The sequence below is a fragment of the Bufo gargarizans genome, chromosome 3 (genome assembly GCF_014858855.1).
Source record: "Bufo gargarizans isolate SCDJY-AF-19 chromosome 3, ASM1485885v1, whole genome shotgun sequence".
NCBI lineage: Eukaryota > Metazoa > Chordata > Amphibia > Anura > Bufonidae > Bufo > Bufo gargarizans.
In genome coordinates this window covers 480814512-480833480 of record NC_058082.1, presented here as the reverse complement: position 1 = coordinate 480833480, position 18969 = coordinate 480814512, and the positions used below count along the sequence as shown (strand labels likewise).

General features: G+C 44.1%; 1 protein-coding gene across 1 annotated transcript in view; it reads right to left on the bottom strand.

The window, feature by feature from the left end:
• Positions 1 to 18969, bottom strand: part of NEK8 (NIMA related kinase 8) — a 112042-nt gene that overhangs the window by 66000 nt on the left and 27073 nt on the right. Inside the window, exons 4-5 of the mRNA XM_044287123.1 lie at positions 16818 to 16949; positions 14204 to 14409 (exon numbers count right to left, since the gene is read on the bottom strand). Coding sequence (XP_044143058.1) covers positions 14204 to 14409; positions 16818 to 16949 — 338 coding nt within the window. The remainder of the gene's footprint in view (positions 1 to 14203; positions 14410 to 16817; positions 16950 to 18969) is intronic.

Sequence of the window (18969 nt, the reverse complement as noted above, 5' to 3'; positions counted from 1 at the left end):
AGACATATACATCCCCCCCCTTTCAAAGAGGAGTACTAGAAGACATAATGGGGAAGGTATCAACTTTACCGACTGACCCACTAATTATGATGGGAGATTATAATGCAGTGCTGGATCCAATTGCAGATAGACTTTGTCCTCAGGTCTCGCATAATAGGTCACTTGTAAATTGGGCTGATGCGCATGACCTGACTGAAGGCTAGAGATTTCTTCACCCACATGACCGTCAATACTCCTGTCACTCGGCTTCTTTTGATGCCTTGTCCCGTATAGATTTAGTGTTTGTTAATAGGGAGCTATTGCCGTAGCTGTCTAGGGTGGAATACCTCCCAAGGGGTATCTCGGATCATGCCCCGTTACTTGTGTATTTAACAATGCCGCTGGCACCCCCGGATAGGCGGTGGCGTCTCAATGCTAGATGCTTGGAGGTCTTACCTGTGGCTTGTGCAGCTTTGGAGGGGGCAGCGAATTAGTGGGCTTCAAATGAGGGGTCAGCTAATCCTGCTATTGAATGGGAGGCTTTTAAAGCGGTGCAACACGGTACTCTTATACATGCCATTGCATCGCATAGGAAAGAATTAGTGAGTACTAGGACTAAATTAGAAGAAGAAGTACGGTAGCCAATAAGGAGGGTGAATATATTCGGAACCCTGGCCCAGAATCTTGTGAGATGTGGGAGGAGGCCTAGAGGAGATATCACCTTCATTTATTGGAATATATGGCTCTGGCGTATTTACCAAAAACAGAAAATCCTCAGACAGTGGTCTCCCTTATTACTAACACGGAGGGTGTCCAGTTTTCCCAGCCGGAGGATATTTGTGCTCTATTCGCCGGTTACTACTCTGACCTATATACCTCTAAAACACCGTATACAGCTAGTGACATTAAGGGGTTTCTGAAGAGCGTCCAGCTTACGCCTCTTTCCCACTCGGACAGATCCTTTCTGGACGCGCCCATTGAGGAGGGGGAAGTTAGGGCAGCAATAGATAGTATGATGGTTGGGAAGTCTCCTAGTCCGGATGGTTTCCCGTTAGAATAGTACAAGGCGGATGTGGATAGGCAAAGCAAGCGATTGTTGAAACTCTTCAACTATGCGTCTAAGTGTAACAGACTGCCCCTGTCATTCATGAAGGTGACCATTGTGGTTATTCACAAACCTTGGAAACCTCCTGACCAGTGCAGCTCCTATAGACCAATTTCCCTTTTGAATGTGGATGCGAAAATCCTAGCTAAACATCTCGCTAGACGACTCAGGGATGTAATCTTGTCTGTGATCGATCCCGACCAATCGGGTTATATGCCGGGTAAGACAACTGATATTATTCTTAGGAGATTGTTTACCAACTTACAGGTCTCACACGATAATGCAGGATCTCAAGTGATCACATCCCTTGATAATGAAAAGGCATTCGACTCAGTACACACAGTATTACTCATACAGCCAATGCATTCCAATACAGAAGTATTGGAATGCATTGTAGTAAAGGATTAAACCCCCAAAAGTTGAAGTCCCAAAGTGGGACAAAAAAAAGTAAAAAAGAAAAAAAAAGTTACAAAAATTAAAGTTTAAAAAATAAAGTTTTCCCCCAAAAAATTAAAAGTTTCAAGTAAAAATAAACAAAAACTTAATATTCCCCAAATAAAGATAAAAAAATTTGATAAAAATAAGGGACAAATAAAAAATAGACATATTAGGTATCGCCGCATCCGTATCGACCGGCTCTATAAAAATATCAAATGACCTAACCCCTCAGATGAACACTGTAAAAAATTTAAAATAAAAACTGTGCTAAATAAACAATTTTTTGTCACCTTACATCACAAAAAGTGTAATAGCAAGCAATCAAAAAGTCATATGCACCCCAAAATAGTGCCAATCAAACCGTCATCTCATCCCGCAAAAATCATACCCTACCCAAGATAATCGCCCAAAAAATGAAAAAACTATGGATCTCAGATTATGGAAACACTAAAACATGATTTTTTTTGTTTCAAAAATGAAATCATTGTGTAAAACTTACATAAATAAAAAAAATGTATACATATTAGGTATCGCCGCATCCGTGACAACCTGCTCTATAAAAATACCACATTTAACCTGTCAGATGAATGTTGTAAATAACAAAAAAAAACTGTGCCAAAACAGCTATTTCTTGTTACCTTGCCTCACAAAAAGTGTAATATAGAGCAACCAAAAATCATATGTACCCTAAACTAGTACAAACAAAACTTCAACCCTATCCCGTAGTTTCTAAAATGGGATAACTTTTTTGGAGTTTCTACTCTAGGGGTGCATCAGGGGGGCTTCAAATGGGACATGGTGTCAAAAAACAGTCCAGCAAAATCTGCCTTCCAAAAACCGTATGGCATTCCTTTCCTTCTGCGCCCTGCCGTGTGCCCGTACAGCAGTTTACGACCACATATGGGGTGTTTCTGTAAACTACAGAATCAGGGGTAAACAACGTTTGTAAAATCAGTTTTGAATACCTTGAGGGGTGTAGTTTCTAGAATGGGGTCATTTTTTGGGTGGTTTCTATTATGTAAGCCTCACATAGTGACTTCAGACCTGAACTGGTCCTTAACCGCTTGCCGCCACGCTAACGCCGAAAGGCGTCATCGCGGCGGCTCTCCCAGGTCACACTAACGCCAATAGGCGTCATCTCGCGTGAGCCGAGATTTCCTGTGAACGCGCGCACGCAGGCGCGCGCGCTCACAGGAACGGAAGGTAAGCGAGTGGATCTCCAGCCTGCCAGCAGCGATCGCTCGCTGGCAGGCTGGAGATGTGATTTTTTTAACCCCTAACAGGTATATTAGACGCTGTTTTGATAACAGCGTCTAATATACCTGCTACCTGGTCCTCTGGTGGTCCCTTTTGTTAGGATCGACCACCAGAGGACTCAGGCAGCTCACTAAAGTAGCACCAAACACCACTACACTACACTACACCCCCCCTGTCACTTATTAACCCTTTATAAACCACTGATCAGCCCATATAGACTCCCTGATCACCCCCCTGTCATTGATCACCCCCCTGTCATTGATCACCCCCCTGTAAGGCTCCATTCAGAGGTCCGTATGATTTTTACGGATCCACGGATACATGGATCGGATCCGCAAAACGCATACGGACGTCTGAATGGAGCCTTACAGGGGGGTGATCAATGACAAGGGGGTGATCACGCATATAGACTTCCTGATCACTTCCCTGTCATTGATCACCCCCCTGTCATTGATCACCCCCCTGTAAGGCTCCATTCAGACGTCCGTATGATTTTTACGGATCCACTGATACATGGATCGGATCCGCAAAACACATGCGGACGTCTGAATGGAGCCTTACAGGGGGGTGATCAATGACAGAGGAGTGATCACCCATATAGACTCCCTGATCACCTCCGTCATTGATCACCCCCCTGTAAGGCTCCATTCAGACGTCCGTATGATTTTTACGGATCCACGGATACATGGATCGGATCCGCAAAACGCATACAGACGTCTGAATGGAGCCTTACAGGGGGGTGATCAGTGACAGGGGGGTGATCACCCCATATACACTCCCTGATCACCCCCTGTCATTGATCACCCCCCTGTCATTGATCACCCCCCTGTAAGGCTCCATTCAGACGTCCGTATGATTTTTTACGGATCCACGGATACTTGGATCGGATCCGCAAAACACATGCGGACGTCTGAATGGAGCCTTACAGGGGGGTGATCAATGACAGAGGGGTGATCACCCATATAGACTCCCTGATCACCTCCGTCATTGATCACCCCCCTGTAAGGCTCCATTCAGACGTCCGCATGTGTTTTGCGGATCCGATCCATGTATCCGTGGATCCGTAAAAAATCATACGGACGTCTGAATGGAACCTTACAGGGGGGTGATCAATGACGGAGGTGATCAGGGAGTCTATATGGGTGATCACCCCTCTGTCATTGATCACCCCCCTGTAAGGCTCCATTCAGACGTCCGCATGTGTTTTGCGGATCCGATCCATGTATCCGTGGATCCGTAAAAAATCATACGGACGTCTGAATGGAGCCTTACAGGGGGGTGATCAATGACGGAGGTGATCAGGGAGTCTATATGGATGATTACCCCTCTGTCATTGATCACCCCTCTGTAAGGCTCCATTCAGACGTCCGCATGTGTTTTGCGGATCCGATCCATGTATCCGTGGATCCGTAAAAAATCATACGGACGTCTGAATGGAGCCTTACAGGGGGGTGATCAATGACGAAGGTGATCAGGGAGTCTATATGGGTGATCACCCCTCTGTCATTGATCACCCCCCTGTAAGGCTCCATTCAGACGTCCGCATGTGTTTTGCGGATCCGATCCATGTATCCGTGGATCCGTAAAAAATCATACGGACGTCTGAATGGAGCCTTACAGGGGGGTGATCAATGACAGGGGTGTGATCAATGACAGGGGGGTGATCACCCCATATAGATTCCCTGATCACCCCCCTGTCATTGATCACCCCCTGTAAGGCACCATTTAGACATTTTTTTGGGCCCAAGTTAGCGGAAAGTTTTTGTTTGTTTTTGTTTTTTCTTACTAAGTCTCATATTCCACTAACTTGTGTCAAAAAATAAAATCTCACATGAACTCACCATACCCCTCACGGAATCCAAATGCGTAAATTTTTTTAGACATTTATATTCCAGACTTCTTCTGACGCTGTAGGGCCGCTAAAATGCCAGGGCAGTATAAGTACCCCACATGTGACCCCATTCCGGAAAGAAGACACCCCAAGGTATTCGCTGAGGGGCATATTGAGTCCATGAAAGATTGAAATTTTTGTCCCAAGTTAGCGGAAAGGGAGACTTTGTGAGAAAATACAAAAAAAATCAATTTCCGCTAACTTGTGCCAAAAAAAAAAAAAATTCGATGAACTCGCCAGGCCCCTCATTGAATACCTTAGGGTGTCTTCTTTCCAAAGTGGGGTCACATGTGGGGTATTTATACTGCCCTGGCATGTTAGGGGCCCGAAAGCGTGAGAAGAAGTCTGGGATCCAAATGTCTAAAAATGCCCTCCTAAAAGGAATTTGGGCCGCTTTGCGCATCTAGGCTGCAAAAAAGTGTCACACATGTGGTATCGCCGTACTCAGGAGAAGTTGGGGAATGTGTTTTGGGGTGTCATTTTACATATACCCATGCTGGGTGAGAGAAATATCTTGGTCAAATGCCAACTTTGTATAAAAAAATGGGAAAAATTGTCTTTTGCAGAGATATTTCTCTCACCCAGCATGGGTATATGTAAAATGACACCCCAAAACACATTCCCCAACTTCTCCTGAGTACGGCGATACCAGATGTGTGTCACTTTTTTGCCGCCTAGGTGGGCAAAGGGGCACACATTCCAAAGTGCACCTTTCGGATTTCACAGGTCCTTTTTTACACATTTTGATTTCAAACTACTTACCACACATTAGGGCCCCTAGAATGCCAGGGCAGTATAACTACCCCACAAGTGACCCCATTTTGGAAAGAAGACACCCCAAGGTATTCCGTGAGGGGCACGGCGAGTTCCTAGAATTTTTTATTTTTTGTCACAAGTTAGCGGAAAATGATGATTTTTTTTATTTTATTTTTTTCCTTACAAAGTCTCATATTCCACTAACTTGTGACAAAAAATAAAAAATTCCAGGAACTCGCCATGCCCCTCACGGAATACCTTGGGGTGTCTTCTTTCCAAAATGGGGTCACTTGTGGGGTAGTTATACTGCCCTGGCAATTTAGCGGCCCTAATGTGTGGTTAGTAGTTTGAAATCAAAATCTGTAAAAAATGGCCGGTGAAATCCTAAAGGTGCTCTTTGGAATGTGGGCCCCTTTGCCCACCTTGGCTGCAAAAAAGTGTCACACATCTGGTATCGCCGTACTCAGGAGAAGTTGGGCAATGTGTTTTGGGGTGTCATTTTACATATACCCATGCTGGGTGAGAGAAATATCTTGGTCAAATGCCAACTGTGTATAAAAAAATGGGAAAAGTTGTCTTTTGCCAAGATATTTCTCTCACCCAGCATGGGTATATGTAAAATGACACCCCAAAACACATTCCCCAACTTCTCCTGAGTACGGCGATACCAGATGTGTGTCACTTTTTTGCCGCCTAGGTGGGCAAAGAGGCACACATTCCAAAGAGGACCTTTCGGATTTCACAGGCCATTTTTTACACATTTTGATTTCAAACTACTAACCACACATTAGGGCCCCTAGAATGCCAGGGCAGTATAACTACCCCACAAGTGACCCCATTTTGGAAAGAAGACACCCCAAGGTATTTCGTGATGGGCATAGTGAGTTCATGGAAGTTTTTATTTTTTGTCACAAGTTAGTGGAATATGAGACTTTGTAAGAAAAAAAAAATAATAATAATAAATCATCATTTTCCGCTAACTTTTGACAAAAAATAAAAAGTTCTATGAACTCACTATGCCCATCAGCGAATACCTTAGGGTGTCTACTTTCCGAAATGGGGTCATTTGTGGGGTTTTTCTACTGTTTGGGCATTGTAGAACCTCAGGAAACATGACAGGTGCTCAGAAAGTCAGAGCTGCTTCAAAAAGCGGAAATTCACATTTTTGTACCATAGTTTGTAAACGCTATAACTTTTACCCAAACCATTTTTTTTTTACCCAAACATTTTTTTTTTAATCAAAGACATGTAGAACAATAAATTTAGCGCAAAATTTATATATGGATGTCGTTTTTTTTTGCTAAATTTTACAACTGAAAGTGAAAAATGTCATTTTTGTGCAAAAAAATCATTAAATTTCGATTAATAACAAAAAAAGTAAAAATGTCAGCAGCAATGAAATACCACCAAATGAAAGCTCTATTAGTGAGAAGAAAAGGAGGTAAAATTAATTTGGGTGGTAAGTTGCATGACCGAGCAATAAACCGCTAAAGTTGTGGAGTGCCGATTTGTAAAAAAGGGCCTGGTCACTAGGGGGGTATAAGCCTGTGGTCCTTAAGTGGTTAAAAAAGTTGGTTTTTGAAAATTTCTGAGAAATTTAAAGATTTACTTCTAAACTTTTAAGCCTTGTAACGTCCCCCAAAAATAAAATGTCATTCCCAAAATGATCCTAACATGAAGTAGACATATGGGGAATGTAAAGTAATAACCATTTTTGTAGGTATTACTATGTATTATAGAAGTAGAGAAACTGAAACTTGGAAATTTGCTACTTTTTCAAAATTTTTGGCAAATTTGGTATTTTTTTATAAATAAAAATGATTTTTTTTTACTCCATTTTACCAGTGTCATGAAGTACAATATGTGACGAAAAAACTATCTCAGAATGGCCTGGATAAATCAAAGCGTTTTAAAGTTATCACCACTTAAAGTGACACTGGTCAGATTTGCAAAAAATGGCCTGGTCCTTAAGGAGTTAAAGGGGAGGTCAATGTGAAAGTCACTGTTAAAGGGGCAGTCACTGGGAAAGTCACTTTTAAAGGGGCGGGCACTGTGGAGGTCTTTGTTAAAGGGACGACACTGTGAAAGTCACTGTTAAAGGGGCGGGCACTGTGAAGGTCGCTGTTAAAGGGGCGGTCACTGTGAAAGTCACTGTTAAAGGGGCGGTCACTGTGAAAGTCACTGTTAAAGGGGCGGTCACTGTGAAAGTCACTGTTAAAGGGGGCAGTCACTGGGAAAGTCACTTTTAAAGGGGCGGGCACTGTGAAGGTCGCTGTTAAAGAGGCAGCAACTATGAAGGTCACTGTTAAAGGAGTGGTCAATGCTAAAGGGGCAGGCACTGTTAAAGGGGCGGACACTCTGAAGGTCAATGTTAAAGGGGCGGTCAATGTTAAAGGGGCAGCCACTGTGGAGGTCATTGTTAAAGGGGCGGGTACTGTAGAGTTATGGGGAAACTGTGAATATCTTTTTACAACACACGTATACATAAAATGAAATAGATTAAATATACCCGTGCGAAGCCGAGTCCTTCTGCTAGTCTCTTATATATATAAAAATGAGTTTCTGTCTGTCTGTCTAGACGTTCTTTATGCGCGACCAAACGACTAAACCGATCTTCACCAAATTTGGCACACAGGTACATCAGGTGTCCAGGAATGTTTTAGACTGTTTTAGTCTCAGCTCTCTAGGACGTACCGTTCTTGAGATATTCCCAAAAAATGAGCCCCCCCCAAATACAAGCCTGCAAGTCTTTCTCTTCAAATCCCAACTGCTATAAACACAGTTTTACTCCAGGTTTCCATAAGAACCCAGCCATTTTTCTTTACTGCACAGTGGAGGTCAGTTATTAAAGGAGCGGGCACTGTGAAGGTCACTGTTATTAAATTGTGGGGCACTGTGGTGGTCACTGTTATTAAATGGGTGGGCACTGTGGAGGTCACTGTTATTAAAGGGCCTGGGCGCTATTAAGGTCCCTGTTAAAGGGGCGGTCACTGTGAAAGTCACTGTTAAAGGGGTGGTCACTGTGAAAGTCACTGTTAAAGGGGCGGTCACTGTGAAAGTCACTGTTTAAGGGGCGGTCACTGAAAGTCACTTTTAAAGGGGCGGTGACTGTGAAAGTCACAGTTAAAAGGGCACTAATTGTGAAAGTCACTGTTAAAGGGGCGGTCACTGTGAAAGTTACTGTTAAAGGGGCAGTCACTGTGAAAGTTACTGTTAAAGGGGCAGTCACTCTGAAAGTCACTGTTAAAGGGACGGTCACTGTGATTGTCACTGATAAAGGGGCGGTCACTGTGAAAGTCACTGATAAAGGGGCAGTCACTGTGAAAGTCACTGTTAAAGGGGCGGTCACTGTGAAAGTCACTGTTAAAGGGGCGGTCACTGTGAAAGTCACTGTTAAAGGGGCGGTCACTGTGAAAGTCACTGTTAAAGGGGCGGTCACTGTGAAAGTTACTGTTAAAGGGCCGGTCACTGTGAAAGTCACTGTTAAAGGGGCGGTCACTGTGAAAGTTACTGTTAAAGGGGCAGTCACTCTGAAAGTCACTGTTAAAGGGACGGTCACTGTGATTGTCACTGATAAAGGGGCGGTCACTGTGAAAGTCACTGATAAAGGGGCAGTCACTGTGAAAGTCACTGTTAAAGGGGCGGTCACTGTGAAAGTCACTGTTAAAGGGGCGGTCACTGTGAAAGTCACTGTTAAAGGGGCGGTCACTGTGAAAGTCACTGTTAAAGGGGCGGTCACTGTGAAAGTCACTGTGAAAGTTACTGTTAAAGGGGCAGTCATTGGGAAAGTCACTGTTAAAGGGGCGGTCATTGTGAAAGTCACTGTTAAAGGGGCGGTCACTGTGAAAGTCACTGTTAAAGGGGCGGTCACTGTGAAAGTCACTGTTAAAGGGGCGGTCACTGTGAAAGTTACTGTTAAAGGGCCGGTCACTGTGAAAGTCACTGTTAAAGGGGCGGTCACTGTGAAAGTTACTGTTAAAGGGGCAGTCACTCTGAAAGTCACTGTTAAAGGGACGGTCACTGTGATTGTCACTGATAAAGGGGCGGTCACTGTGAAAGTCACTGATAAAGGGGCAGTCACTGTTAAAGGGGCGGTCACTGTGAAAGTCACTGTTAAAGGGGCGGTCACTGTGAAAGTCACTGTTAAAGGGGCGGTCACTGTGAAAGTCACTGTTAAAGGGGCGGTCACTGTGAAAGTCACTGTGAAAGTTACTGTTAAAGGGGCAGTCATTGGGAAAGTCACTGTTAAAGGGGCGGTCATTGTGAAAGTCACTGTTAAGGGGGCGGTCACTTTGAAAGTCACTGTTAAGGGGACGGTCACTTTGAAAGTCACTGTTAAAGGGGCGGTCACTGTGAAAGTCACTGTTAATGGGGCGGCCACTGTGAAAGTCACTGTTAATGGGGCTGTCACTGTGAAAGTCACTGTTAATGGGGCGGCCACTGTGAAAGTCACTGTTAAAGGGCCGGTCACTGTGAAAGTCACTGTTAAAGGGCCGGTCACTGTGAAAGTCACTGTTAAAGGGCCGGTCACTGTGAAAGTCACTGTTAAAGGGCCGGTCACTGTGAAAGTCACTGTTAAAGGGCCGGTCACTGTGAAAGTCACTGTTAAAGGGCCGGTCACTGTGAAAGTCACTGTGAAAGTCACTGTTAAAGGGCAGGTCACTGTGAAAGTCACTTTTAAAGGGGTGGGCACTGTGGAGGTCTCTGTTAACCCCTTAAGGACACAGGACGTACCGGTACGCCCTATTTCCCGAGTCCTTAAGGACACAGGACGTACCGGTACGTCCTGACTTAAAATCGGTATTCCGGCGCCACGGGGGTTAATCGGAACGGGACGCCGGCTGAAATCATTCAGCCGGCATCCCGTAACAAGGCAGGGGGGGGTCATTTGACCCCCCCGTAACGGCGATCGCAGAAAACCGCAGGTCAATTCAGACCTGCGGTTTTCTGCGTTTCCGGTCCATTCGGGTGTCCTGTGACCCGATGAACCGGAAAAAGACTGCGATCGGTGGCGTAATTATACACCACCAATCGCAGTCCGAGGATTTGGAGAGGCGGTGCTGGCCCTGGTGCTGATGCCTGCTGTTCAGGGTGCTGATTGGTGCAGGGGAGAGAGGCGCGAGATTCAAACTTCCTGCGCTCCTCTCTCCCCTCCTCTTCCTGTCCAGCACCCTGACCGTGCAGCATCGTCCAGCACCAGCTCCTGTGTCCCCCTAATCGCCACCCAGGTAGGTTAGGGTCAGTGAGGGAGAGGCACCGTTAGGCAGGGAAAGAAGGGAAAAGTAAGTTAGGAAAAAAAAAAGAAAAAGTACTTTTATTCCAAACTTCCATCTAACCCTACCCCAGACCTCCCCCTGCCACTTGCCCCCCCCCCCCACCAACCCCCAGAATGTCCCCCCACTCTGGGTGTTAGCGGGAAACTCGTGTGGGACCTTATGTACCCACTGCTGGATAATGGTTACCACTTGTACGTGGATAACTTTTATACCAGCATTCTCTTGTTCAGGTCCCTTGCCGCCAGATCCACGTTCGCTTGTGGGACCGTGCGGAAAAATAAACGCGGCCTCCCTGCCTACCCCCTCCAGGTACCTATCCCCAGGTGAGACCCGTGCACTTAAGTGGAAACCTGTTGCTGGTCAGGTATAAGGACAAGAGGGATGTCCTTATGCTGTCCACAATCCACGGTAACAGCACCACCCCAGTCTCTGTGCGAGGAACCACGGCAATGGTCCTCAAGCCCGATTGTATCGTCGACTGCAATCGGTATATGGGAGGAGTTGATCTCTCTGATCAAGTCCTCACGCCATGCGCAAAACCCGGGCATGGTACAAAAAAGTTGCGGTCTACTTGGTGCAGGTTGCCATGTACAACTCTTTTGTACTATCCCGAAGCGCTGGCAGCACAGGGACATTCCTCCAATTCTATGAGGCAGTCCTCAAGGACCTGATCTTTTCGGACCGGGAAAGAGCAGGCCGGAGTACCTCGGGAACTGGAGGCGCCCGGATCGTCCCTGGCCAACACTTTCCAGGTGTGGTCCCCCATACTGGAAAGAAGGGATGAACCCAAAAAAAGCGCAGAGTGTGTCACAAGAGGGGGATACGGAAGGACACCACTACTCAATGTGGCACGTGCCCCGATCATCCGGGCCTCTGCATTATCGATTGCTTCAGGGAGTATCACACTTCCATGGAGTACTAAATTTTTATAATCCCCAACAGTCCACTAGAGAACATAAAACACTATGGCTCTCAGACTTGAGACACGGAAACAATTTTTCTTTCCCCCAAAAATATTAGTTTTAGTGCAGGCATCCTCAAACTGCGGCCCTCCAGATGTTGTAAAACTATAACTCCCAGCATGCCCAGACAACCTACAGCCATCAGCAGGGCATGGTGGGAATTGTAGTTTTACAACATCTGGAGGGCCGCAGTTTTAGGATGCCTGCTTAGTGTCTCCAAAGTCTGAGAGCCATACATATTGGGCATCGTCGCGTGCGTAAAAGTCGTCACTATAAAAATAACTTTTCACCAAACGCCTCGGATGAACGGTGTTAAAAATATAAAATAAAAACTGTGCCAAAACACCCATTTTTGGGCAAAATTTCAATTTGAATCAATTTTGCCGGTAATAAAGCAAGGGTTAACAGCCAAACAAAACTAAATATTTATTGCCCCGATTCTGTAGTTTGCAGAAACACCCCATATGTGGTCGTAAATTGCTATATAGAAGCCCCCCCTGATGTAGCCTAGACTAGAAACTCCAAAAAAGTGACCCCATCTAAGAAACTACACCCTTCAAGGTATTCAAAAGTTACTTTACAAACTATGTTAACCCTTTAGGTGTTCCACAAAACTAAATAGTGAATGTAGAAACAATTTTAGAATTACATTTTTTTGTTACATTGCCTCAAAAAAGAGTAATATAGAGCAACCAAAAATCTAATTTACCCCAAAAATAGTCCCAAAACAACAACCACCTTATCCCGTAGTTTCCTAGATGGGGTCACTTTTATGGAGTTTCTACTCTAGGGGTGCATCAGGGGGCTTGAAAGGGTACATGGTGTAAATAAACCAATCCAGCAAAATCTGCCTTCCAAAAACCATATGACGTTCCCCTTCTTCTATGTCCTGCCGTTTAGCCAAATAGTAGTTTACGACCACATATGGGGTGTTTCTGCAAACTACAGAATCAGGGCAACCCATTTTGAGTGTTGTTTGGCAGTTAACTCTTGTTTTACTCCTGGAAAAAATTGATTATATTGGAAAATTTTCCCAAAAATAGAAATTTCAAAATTGTTTCTCCATCTGCCATTAACTCTTGTGGAACACCTAAAGGGTTAACAAAGTTTGCAAACCCCGTTTTGAATACCTTGAGGGGTGTACTTTCTTAGATGGAGTCCCTTTTTTGAAATTTCTATTCTAGGGGTGCAACAGGGGGCTTCAAATGGGACATGGTATAAACAAAACCAGTCCTGCAAAATCTGCCTTCCAAAACCCATATGGTGTTCCCCTCCTTCTATGTCCTGCCGTTCAGCCAAACAGTAGTTTACGACCACATATGGGGTGTTTCTGCAAACTACAGAATCAGGGCAACCCATTTTAAGTGTTGTTTGGCAGTTAACCCTTGTTTTACTCCTGGAAAAAATTGATTATATTGGAAAATTTTCCAAAAAATAGAAATTTCTAAATTGTTTCTCCATCTGCCATTAACTCTTGTGGAACACCTAAAGGGTTAATAAAGTTTGAAAAAACTGTTTTGAATACCTTGAGGGGTGTTTTTTGGGAGGTTTTTTGGGAGGTTTCTATTATCTAAGCCTCACAATATGACTTCAAACCTGAACTGGTCCATAAAAAGTGGGATTTTGAAGATTTCTGAAAAATTTCAAAATTTGCTTCTAAACTTCTAAGCCTTGTAACATCCCCAAAAAATAAAATATCATTCCCAAAATGCTACAAACATGAAGTAGACATATGGGGAATGTAAAGTCATCACAATTGTTGGGGGTATTACTATGTATTACAGAAGTAGAGGAACAGAAACTTTGAAATTTGCTAATTTTTCAAAATTTTTGGTAAAAATTTTATTTTGTTTATGCAAAAAAGTTTACTTTTTGGACCCAATTTTAGCAGTGTCATGAAGTACAATATGTGACGAAAAAACAATCTCAGAACGGCCTGGGTAAGTCAAAGCGTTTTAAAGTTATCACCACTTAAAGTGACACTGGTCAGATTTGCAAAAAATGGCCTGGTCCTTAAGGTGAAAATGAGCCTGGTCCTTAAGGGGTTAAAGGGGCGGCCACTATGAAGGTCACTGTTAAAGGGGTGGTCAATGCTAAAGGGGCAGTCACTGTGGAGGTCACTGTTAAAGGGGCGGGCACTGTGAAAGTCATTGTTAAAGGGGAGGGCAATGTGGAGGTCAATGTTAAAGGGTCAGGCACTGTGGAGGTCAATGTTAAAGGGGCGGAAACTATAGAATTCACTGTTATGGGACAAACTGTTGATATCTTTTTACGACACACAGAAACATGAAATGAAATAGATGCAATATACCTGTGCGAAGCCGGGTCCTTCTGCTAAGTAATCTAGAAGTCCTGTAAGTTGCAGTGTGATGCAAAGATCTGTGACTTTTCTATGCCAGAAAAATGGCATACAATAAATTCTCCCAGGCTGCCGTATAGTCCATAAGTTCAAATGATTTGAAATCTGAATTTCCTATATTTTGCTATACTGTTAATAAAACTTGAAGTGCCCATCTGAATTGCAGTGTAATGTACCTACCTCATTTTTACACTGCCGATGTCAGTGTACAAGTTTAGAAGGGAGGGTATACAGATAGGATGAGCCATGATCTCATTCAGCTGCGGTCTTTTGGAAGGGTCCAAGTTGAGCATGCTAAGAATAAGTTGTCGAAGTTCAGGACTATACTGGTCTGATATTGGAGCAAACGTTCCACTCATGATCTTCAGCACCAAAGCAGGTAGATTCTGTGACAGAGTATTTGATGCATTATAATAGACATTGGAGAACACGGACACAGAAAACTGTGGTCACAACTAACTGAAGGCCAAAACATTCAATGGTGACTAAAAGAGTAACTGTCTTTTTATTTTTTCATAAATGAATATTACAGGTAAATATAAAAAACTTTGTAATATATTTAATCAGTGAAAGCTGCTTGGTTCTCATCTTATCAGGCTCCTCTCGTGCTCACTCCTCCTCTTCACTAACTCTCAATTCACTGCTCACATCCATCTTCAGTTAAGATGATCTGCCTGCTCACTGAAGGATCAGATTACATAGAAGTCTACGGAGAGGAGAAGAGGAGAGGCATGTGCAGACAGGAAGATGCAGACAGAATGAGACACAGAGAGACTGCAGCTGGTTTATAAGTGATTTACTGCTTAGTTGTACTGTATAATGTCCATTACTGCTTATGCCTCTAATGTTGTGCTACAGATAGTTAATGTTTGTCCATGTGTAGTGTATGGGCAGACATGATTCCAGCTAGTCTCTGCCCACCAGCTAAAAAAACGGAATTACTGACAGATTGCTAAAAATGCTGGATATGTCATATAATGGCCAGAAATAGTATTATTCCTCATGTAACCCATTTCACCAGCCATATCTTCTGTTAGAAGCTGTGGCAGTTACAGAAAGACAGCTGCAGCAGAAAGGACACGTCCCTGAGCTGCCAGTCTAAAATTAAAATAGCAGAACAACTGGAGTAATTAATGGGGAGATCTCTGGATCCATGTGAGGTACAGGGCTGGTTCTAGCTTTGTTAGAAAGAGATTGTCATGGACTATGTGATGTCTGTAATCCCTTTAATTTTTCCATATAATTTTTACGGTGCAGTTTTGGAATGAGTTGGGTGAAGGATCTAGCGGGGACTTCTGTCTCACCAGCAGAATTTTCTTAGAAATGCTGGGAGTCGTAGTTTTACCGCAGCTGGAGTGCTGGAGGTTCGCCATCGCTGTGACCTAGACCTTACCAGCTTGCTGAGGGTCCTACAGGCCAACGTACAGCCTTGCTCTGCATGAGCACTTGTGAATGGATTCAAGAGCTCTACATAATAGAAGACCGCTGCATGAACCAGTCATCGACAATAGGCAGGCACGCTACAATATGCATGTACAGCAAAAATGGCTTAACTGGCATGTATCCATGATGGCAGCGCTGATTCACAGTGTAGATTTATGATCTCCTACTCCTGAGACGGTTTCATGGCAGATAGCATCTCTTACAGAAAAAAAACATTTCTTAAGGGGAAAAAGGCTCAGACATCAGGTATGTGGTTCTTTCCAGGTGAGGTATTCCCTGTGTAAGCCACGGGGCTGTTTGGCTGTATTGACATGAAACTATCACACAGTCCACAAACATGTTTTTGGTTTCATGTCACATGCAAAAAAAAAAAAAAAAGTTGAATTCCAGGTCAGGAATAGCGACAAAGCGATGAAGGCCGCAGCGTGGTGTCAGGCTCTGCTCACGTGAACAGCCCCATTCAGCTAAATACGAGCTGACTGAGCTGTGCCTCTTACATATCCCTGGCCTGAGGGACCAGGGATAGTGATGTGTTATAGGTTACTATGATGGGAAAACTGACCAACTGACGACAGCACCCCCTCCCAGTGTCCCCTTCAGCTAATGGCGCTCAGAGGGGAGGCTGCAAAATGCATAGGAGTCTATAGTCCTTATAGAGTGCAAATACCCCGTAAAAGATGGCAAGGAGCACATGTATGACAGGTTGGGAAGCTGAGGTCTATGTGGATCGGCAGTCCTGGAAATTTCAGAATATTGCAGCTACTGGCTCATACGGGTACATGGAACATAGCGGCCAATGCAAATTAGGATATTATGAATGAGGATATAACTTTGAAAGGAGTTTCCCCAATATCATAGAATTTCTTTAATTCGTCATCAACGGGATAGATGTCAAATCATCAACTACTCTGAGTTTAAAGGCTATGGACACCCTTGGGGCATTTTACTAATTTTAGACCAAAACAAAAAAAAATTCCAATTGGTCTTTATTAAAAATGTTCTGTTTTCTTTGAATCCAGTCATTGGACGGCTCATGTGTCGCTCTTATTTCTGATCTCCTGACTTAATTAGGCCTTATTCTTATCAGTTTGATAAGGATTGAGCTATAATAAGTGTTTATGAGGTCAGGAGATTAGCGATAGGAGCTACACATGAGCTGTCTGATGAGGGGATTCAAAGAAAACAGACCACTGCAAACCCACCCATCTTACTTTGATTGACATCCTTCTAGCGAAATCTCGTGTGGGCATGAGTGGGAAATTGCGTATAGCACTCATGTGCAAGATTTCAGCGGTGCTGGCGTTTCCAAGCATTTCCACTAATGTCAAGGGTTAATAAAGAGGATTCTTACCGCAGCTTCAAATGCCCTCTTAAGGCTTGCAAGTTCGTAGAGGACACAGCCCAGCGCCCATATGTCACTCTTCTGGTTATAGGGCTTCCCCTCACACAGTTCTGGAGAGATGTAACAGGGGGTTCCCACAACCTGGGAAATACACAAGATAAATAGGATTAGTTCCCCCTACATAACCACTGACGACCACAGGCCACAATGGCGGATTCTGTGCATGCTCATCAAATAATACTCAACGGACGGTTAAAAAAGTGCAAGAATGAAAAGCAATCTGCCAGCAGTGTTCACCTCTCTGCTCGGAGTGACAGCGGAACTGGTCTCCTGGTTGGATGCTACAGATGTCACTCAGAGCAAAGGGGAGGGGCTGTGACACAGCTCAATGCAGAGAGTACTCCACAGCGAAGCTCCGCCTCCTGGGCACTTAGAGTATATCTATATCTAAGAACCTTATGTTAAATAAAGGAAGCGACGGACCTGTCACCTGACGGGCGTGAAGGATGCCCACAAGATGGTGCCCGGCAGGTTTCCGTTATGCAGCCAGACGTTTTATCGGACAAGGTAGCCCAGCATGCTCCACTATTTTGTAACCCATATTCTGCGGAAACTGCGATGTGAACTAACTAATGGTTTTTTCGACCGCGTATTATGAGAGGTATTAACTGCATTTACTGCTCACATACAGTGACTATAAGGAAATCATTATGACCTTCTCGGTTTGCAGATGACATGTCATGTATCTCGGCAGTGTTAGGTTTCCTCAGTATTGGGTGAAACCACGAGAAATTCCAGGAATCGAAATTTAAGAAATGTAGAGAGACAAATCATATGAAAACTATGTAGCATAAGACGCTAAATGCATAAAAGGAAGCTGTCAGACAGAAGCTGCAGATCAAGTTACCAGCATACAGTATACTGCCGTCTACCGTCTGACGTGACATTGAGACATGGTGCGGGTATATCCCTCACGCTATACTGTACACCGAGCCAGGAAGCCTGTCCTCCTGCACTATTCAAAGATGGAGACCGAAATTCATATGAATACCTCTATAATGACAGACCACGTAGAGCGCGTCCCCTGACATGTCTGTCCTACTAAAAATTTATATTCTCCATAAAATAACATATTTTCTTAAAATTCTCTTTTGTGCGATTCCTCTGTTGTTCCTCCTAAAAAAAATGATGAATAAATGGCAACTGGGTGTTACCATTTCCCTTTCCTACACAGTCTGACACTGGTAGCGCTGATTGGATGGCGTGAGAGCGTGCAGTGACACCCGCATCCACACAAACCCGGTAACACACAGTTGTCAATTCATTCATACAAATTTTCAGGAGCAACGATAGAGGAACGGAGCACATACATTTCTAGGAGAAATAACAAGAATTCTCTTAGAATGGATTCCACAGAATGGTTATGGCATAAGGAATACAATTACAGTGTTTACTTAAAAAGACATGTTTGCATAGTCCTAATCCTCTGCTATTCCTCTTGGAAATGTATGAATACATTGACATCTGGATGTTACTATTCTACTACTGAAAGAGGCAGCTCCCTACATATTAGGACTTTAGCAAGACTGATTGGACAGAGCCATGGTGTGCAGGGACAAGCTTCCAAATAGGAACACCCAGCTGTCAGTTTATTCATACATTTCTAGGAGGAATAACAGAGGAATGGGATAATGCAGAATTCTAAAAAAAACTACCTCTGGAATTGTAACTTCTTGAGGAATATAAGCATTTTGATATTGCTGGCTTATCCTCAGGTCATCAATATCAGGTGAGCAGAAGTCCAACTCCTGAGACCCCCGCCGACCAGCTGTTTGAAGAGGCCACGGAGCTGCCCGATTGCACAGGCCAGTGACATCACATTCATCAGTCATATGGCCTAGGCGCAGCTCAGCCCCATTCTAGTGAATAGGGCTAAGCTGCAATACCACTCACAGCCACTATACAATGTACGGCGCTGTAAAGAGACCGCAGTGCTTACCAGAGCTCCGGTGAGTGCAGTGCTCTCGTCAAACAGCTGTTCAGCGCAGGTGACAGGAGTGGGAGCTCCGCTGATCTGATATTGAGGACCTATCCTGAAAATAAGCCATCAATATCAAATTCCTGAATAACCCCTTTAGGGTGCATTCACATGCAAATTGCG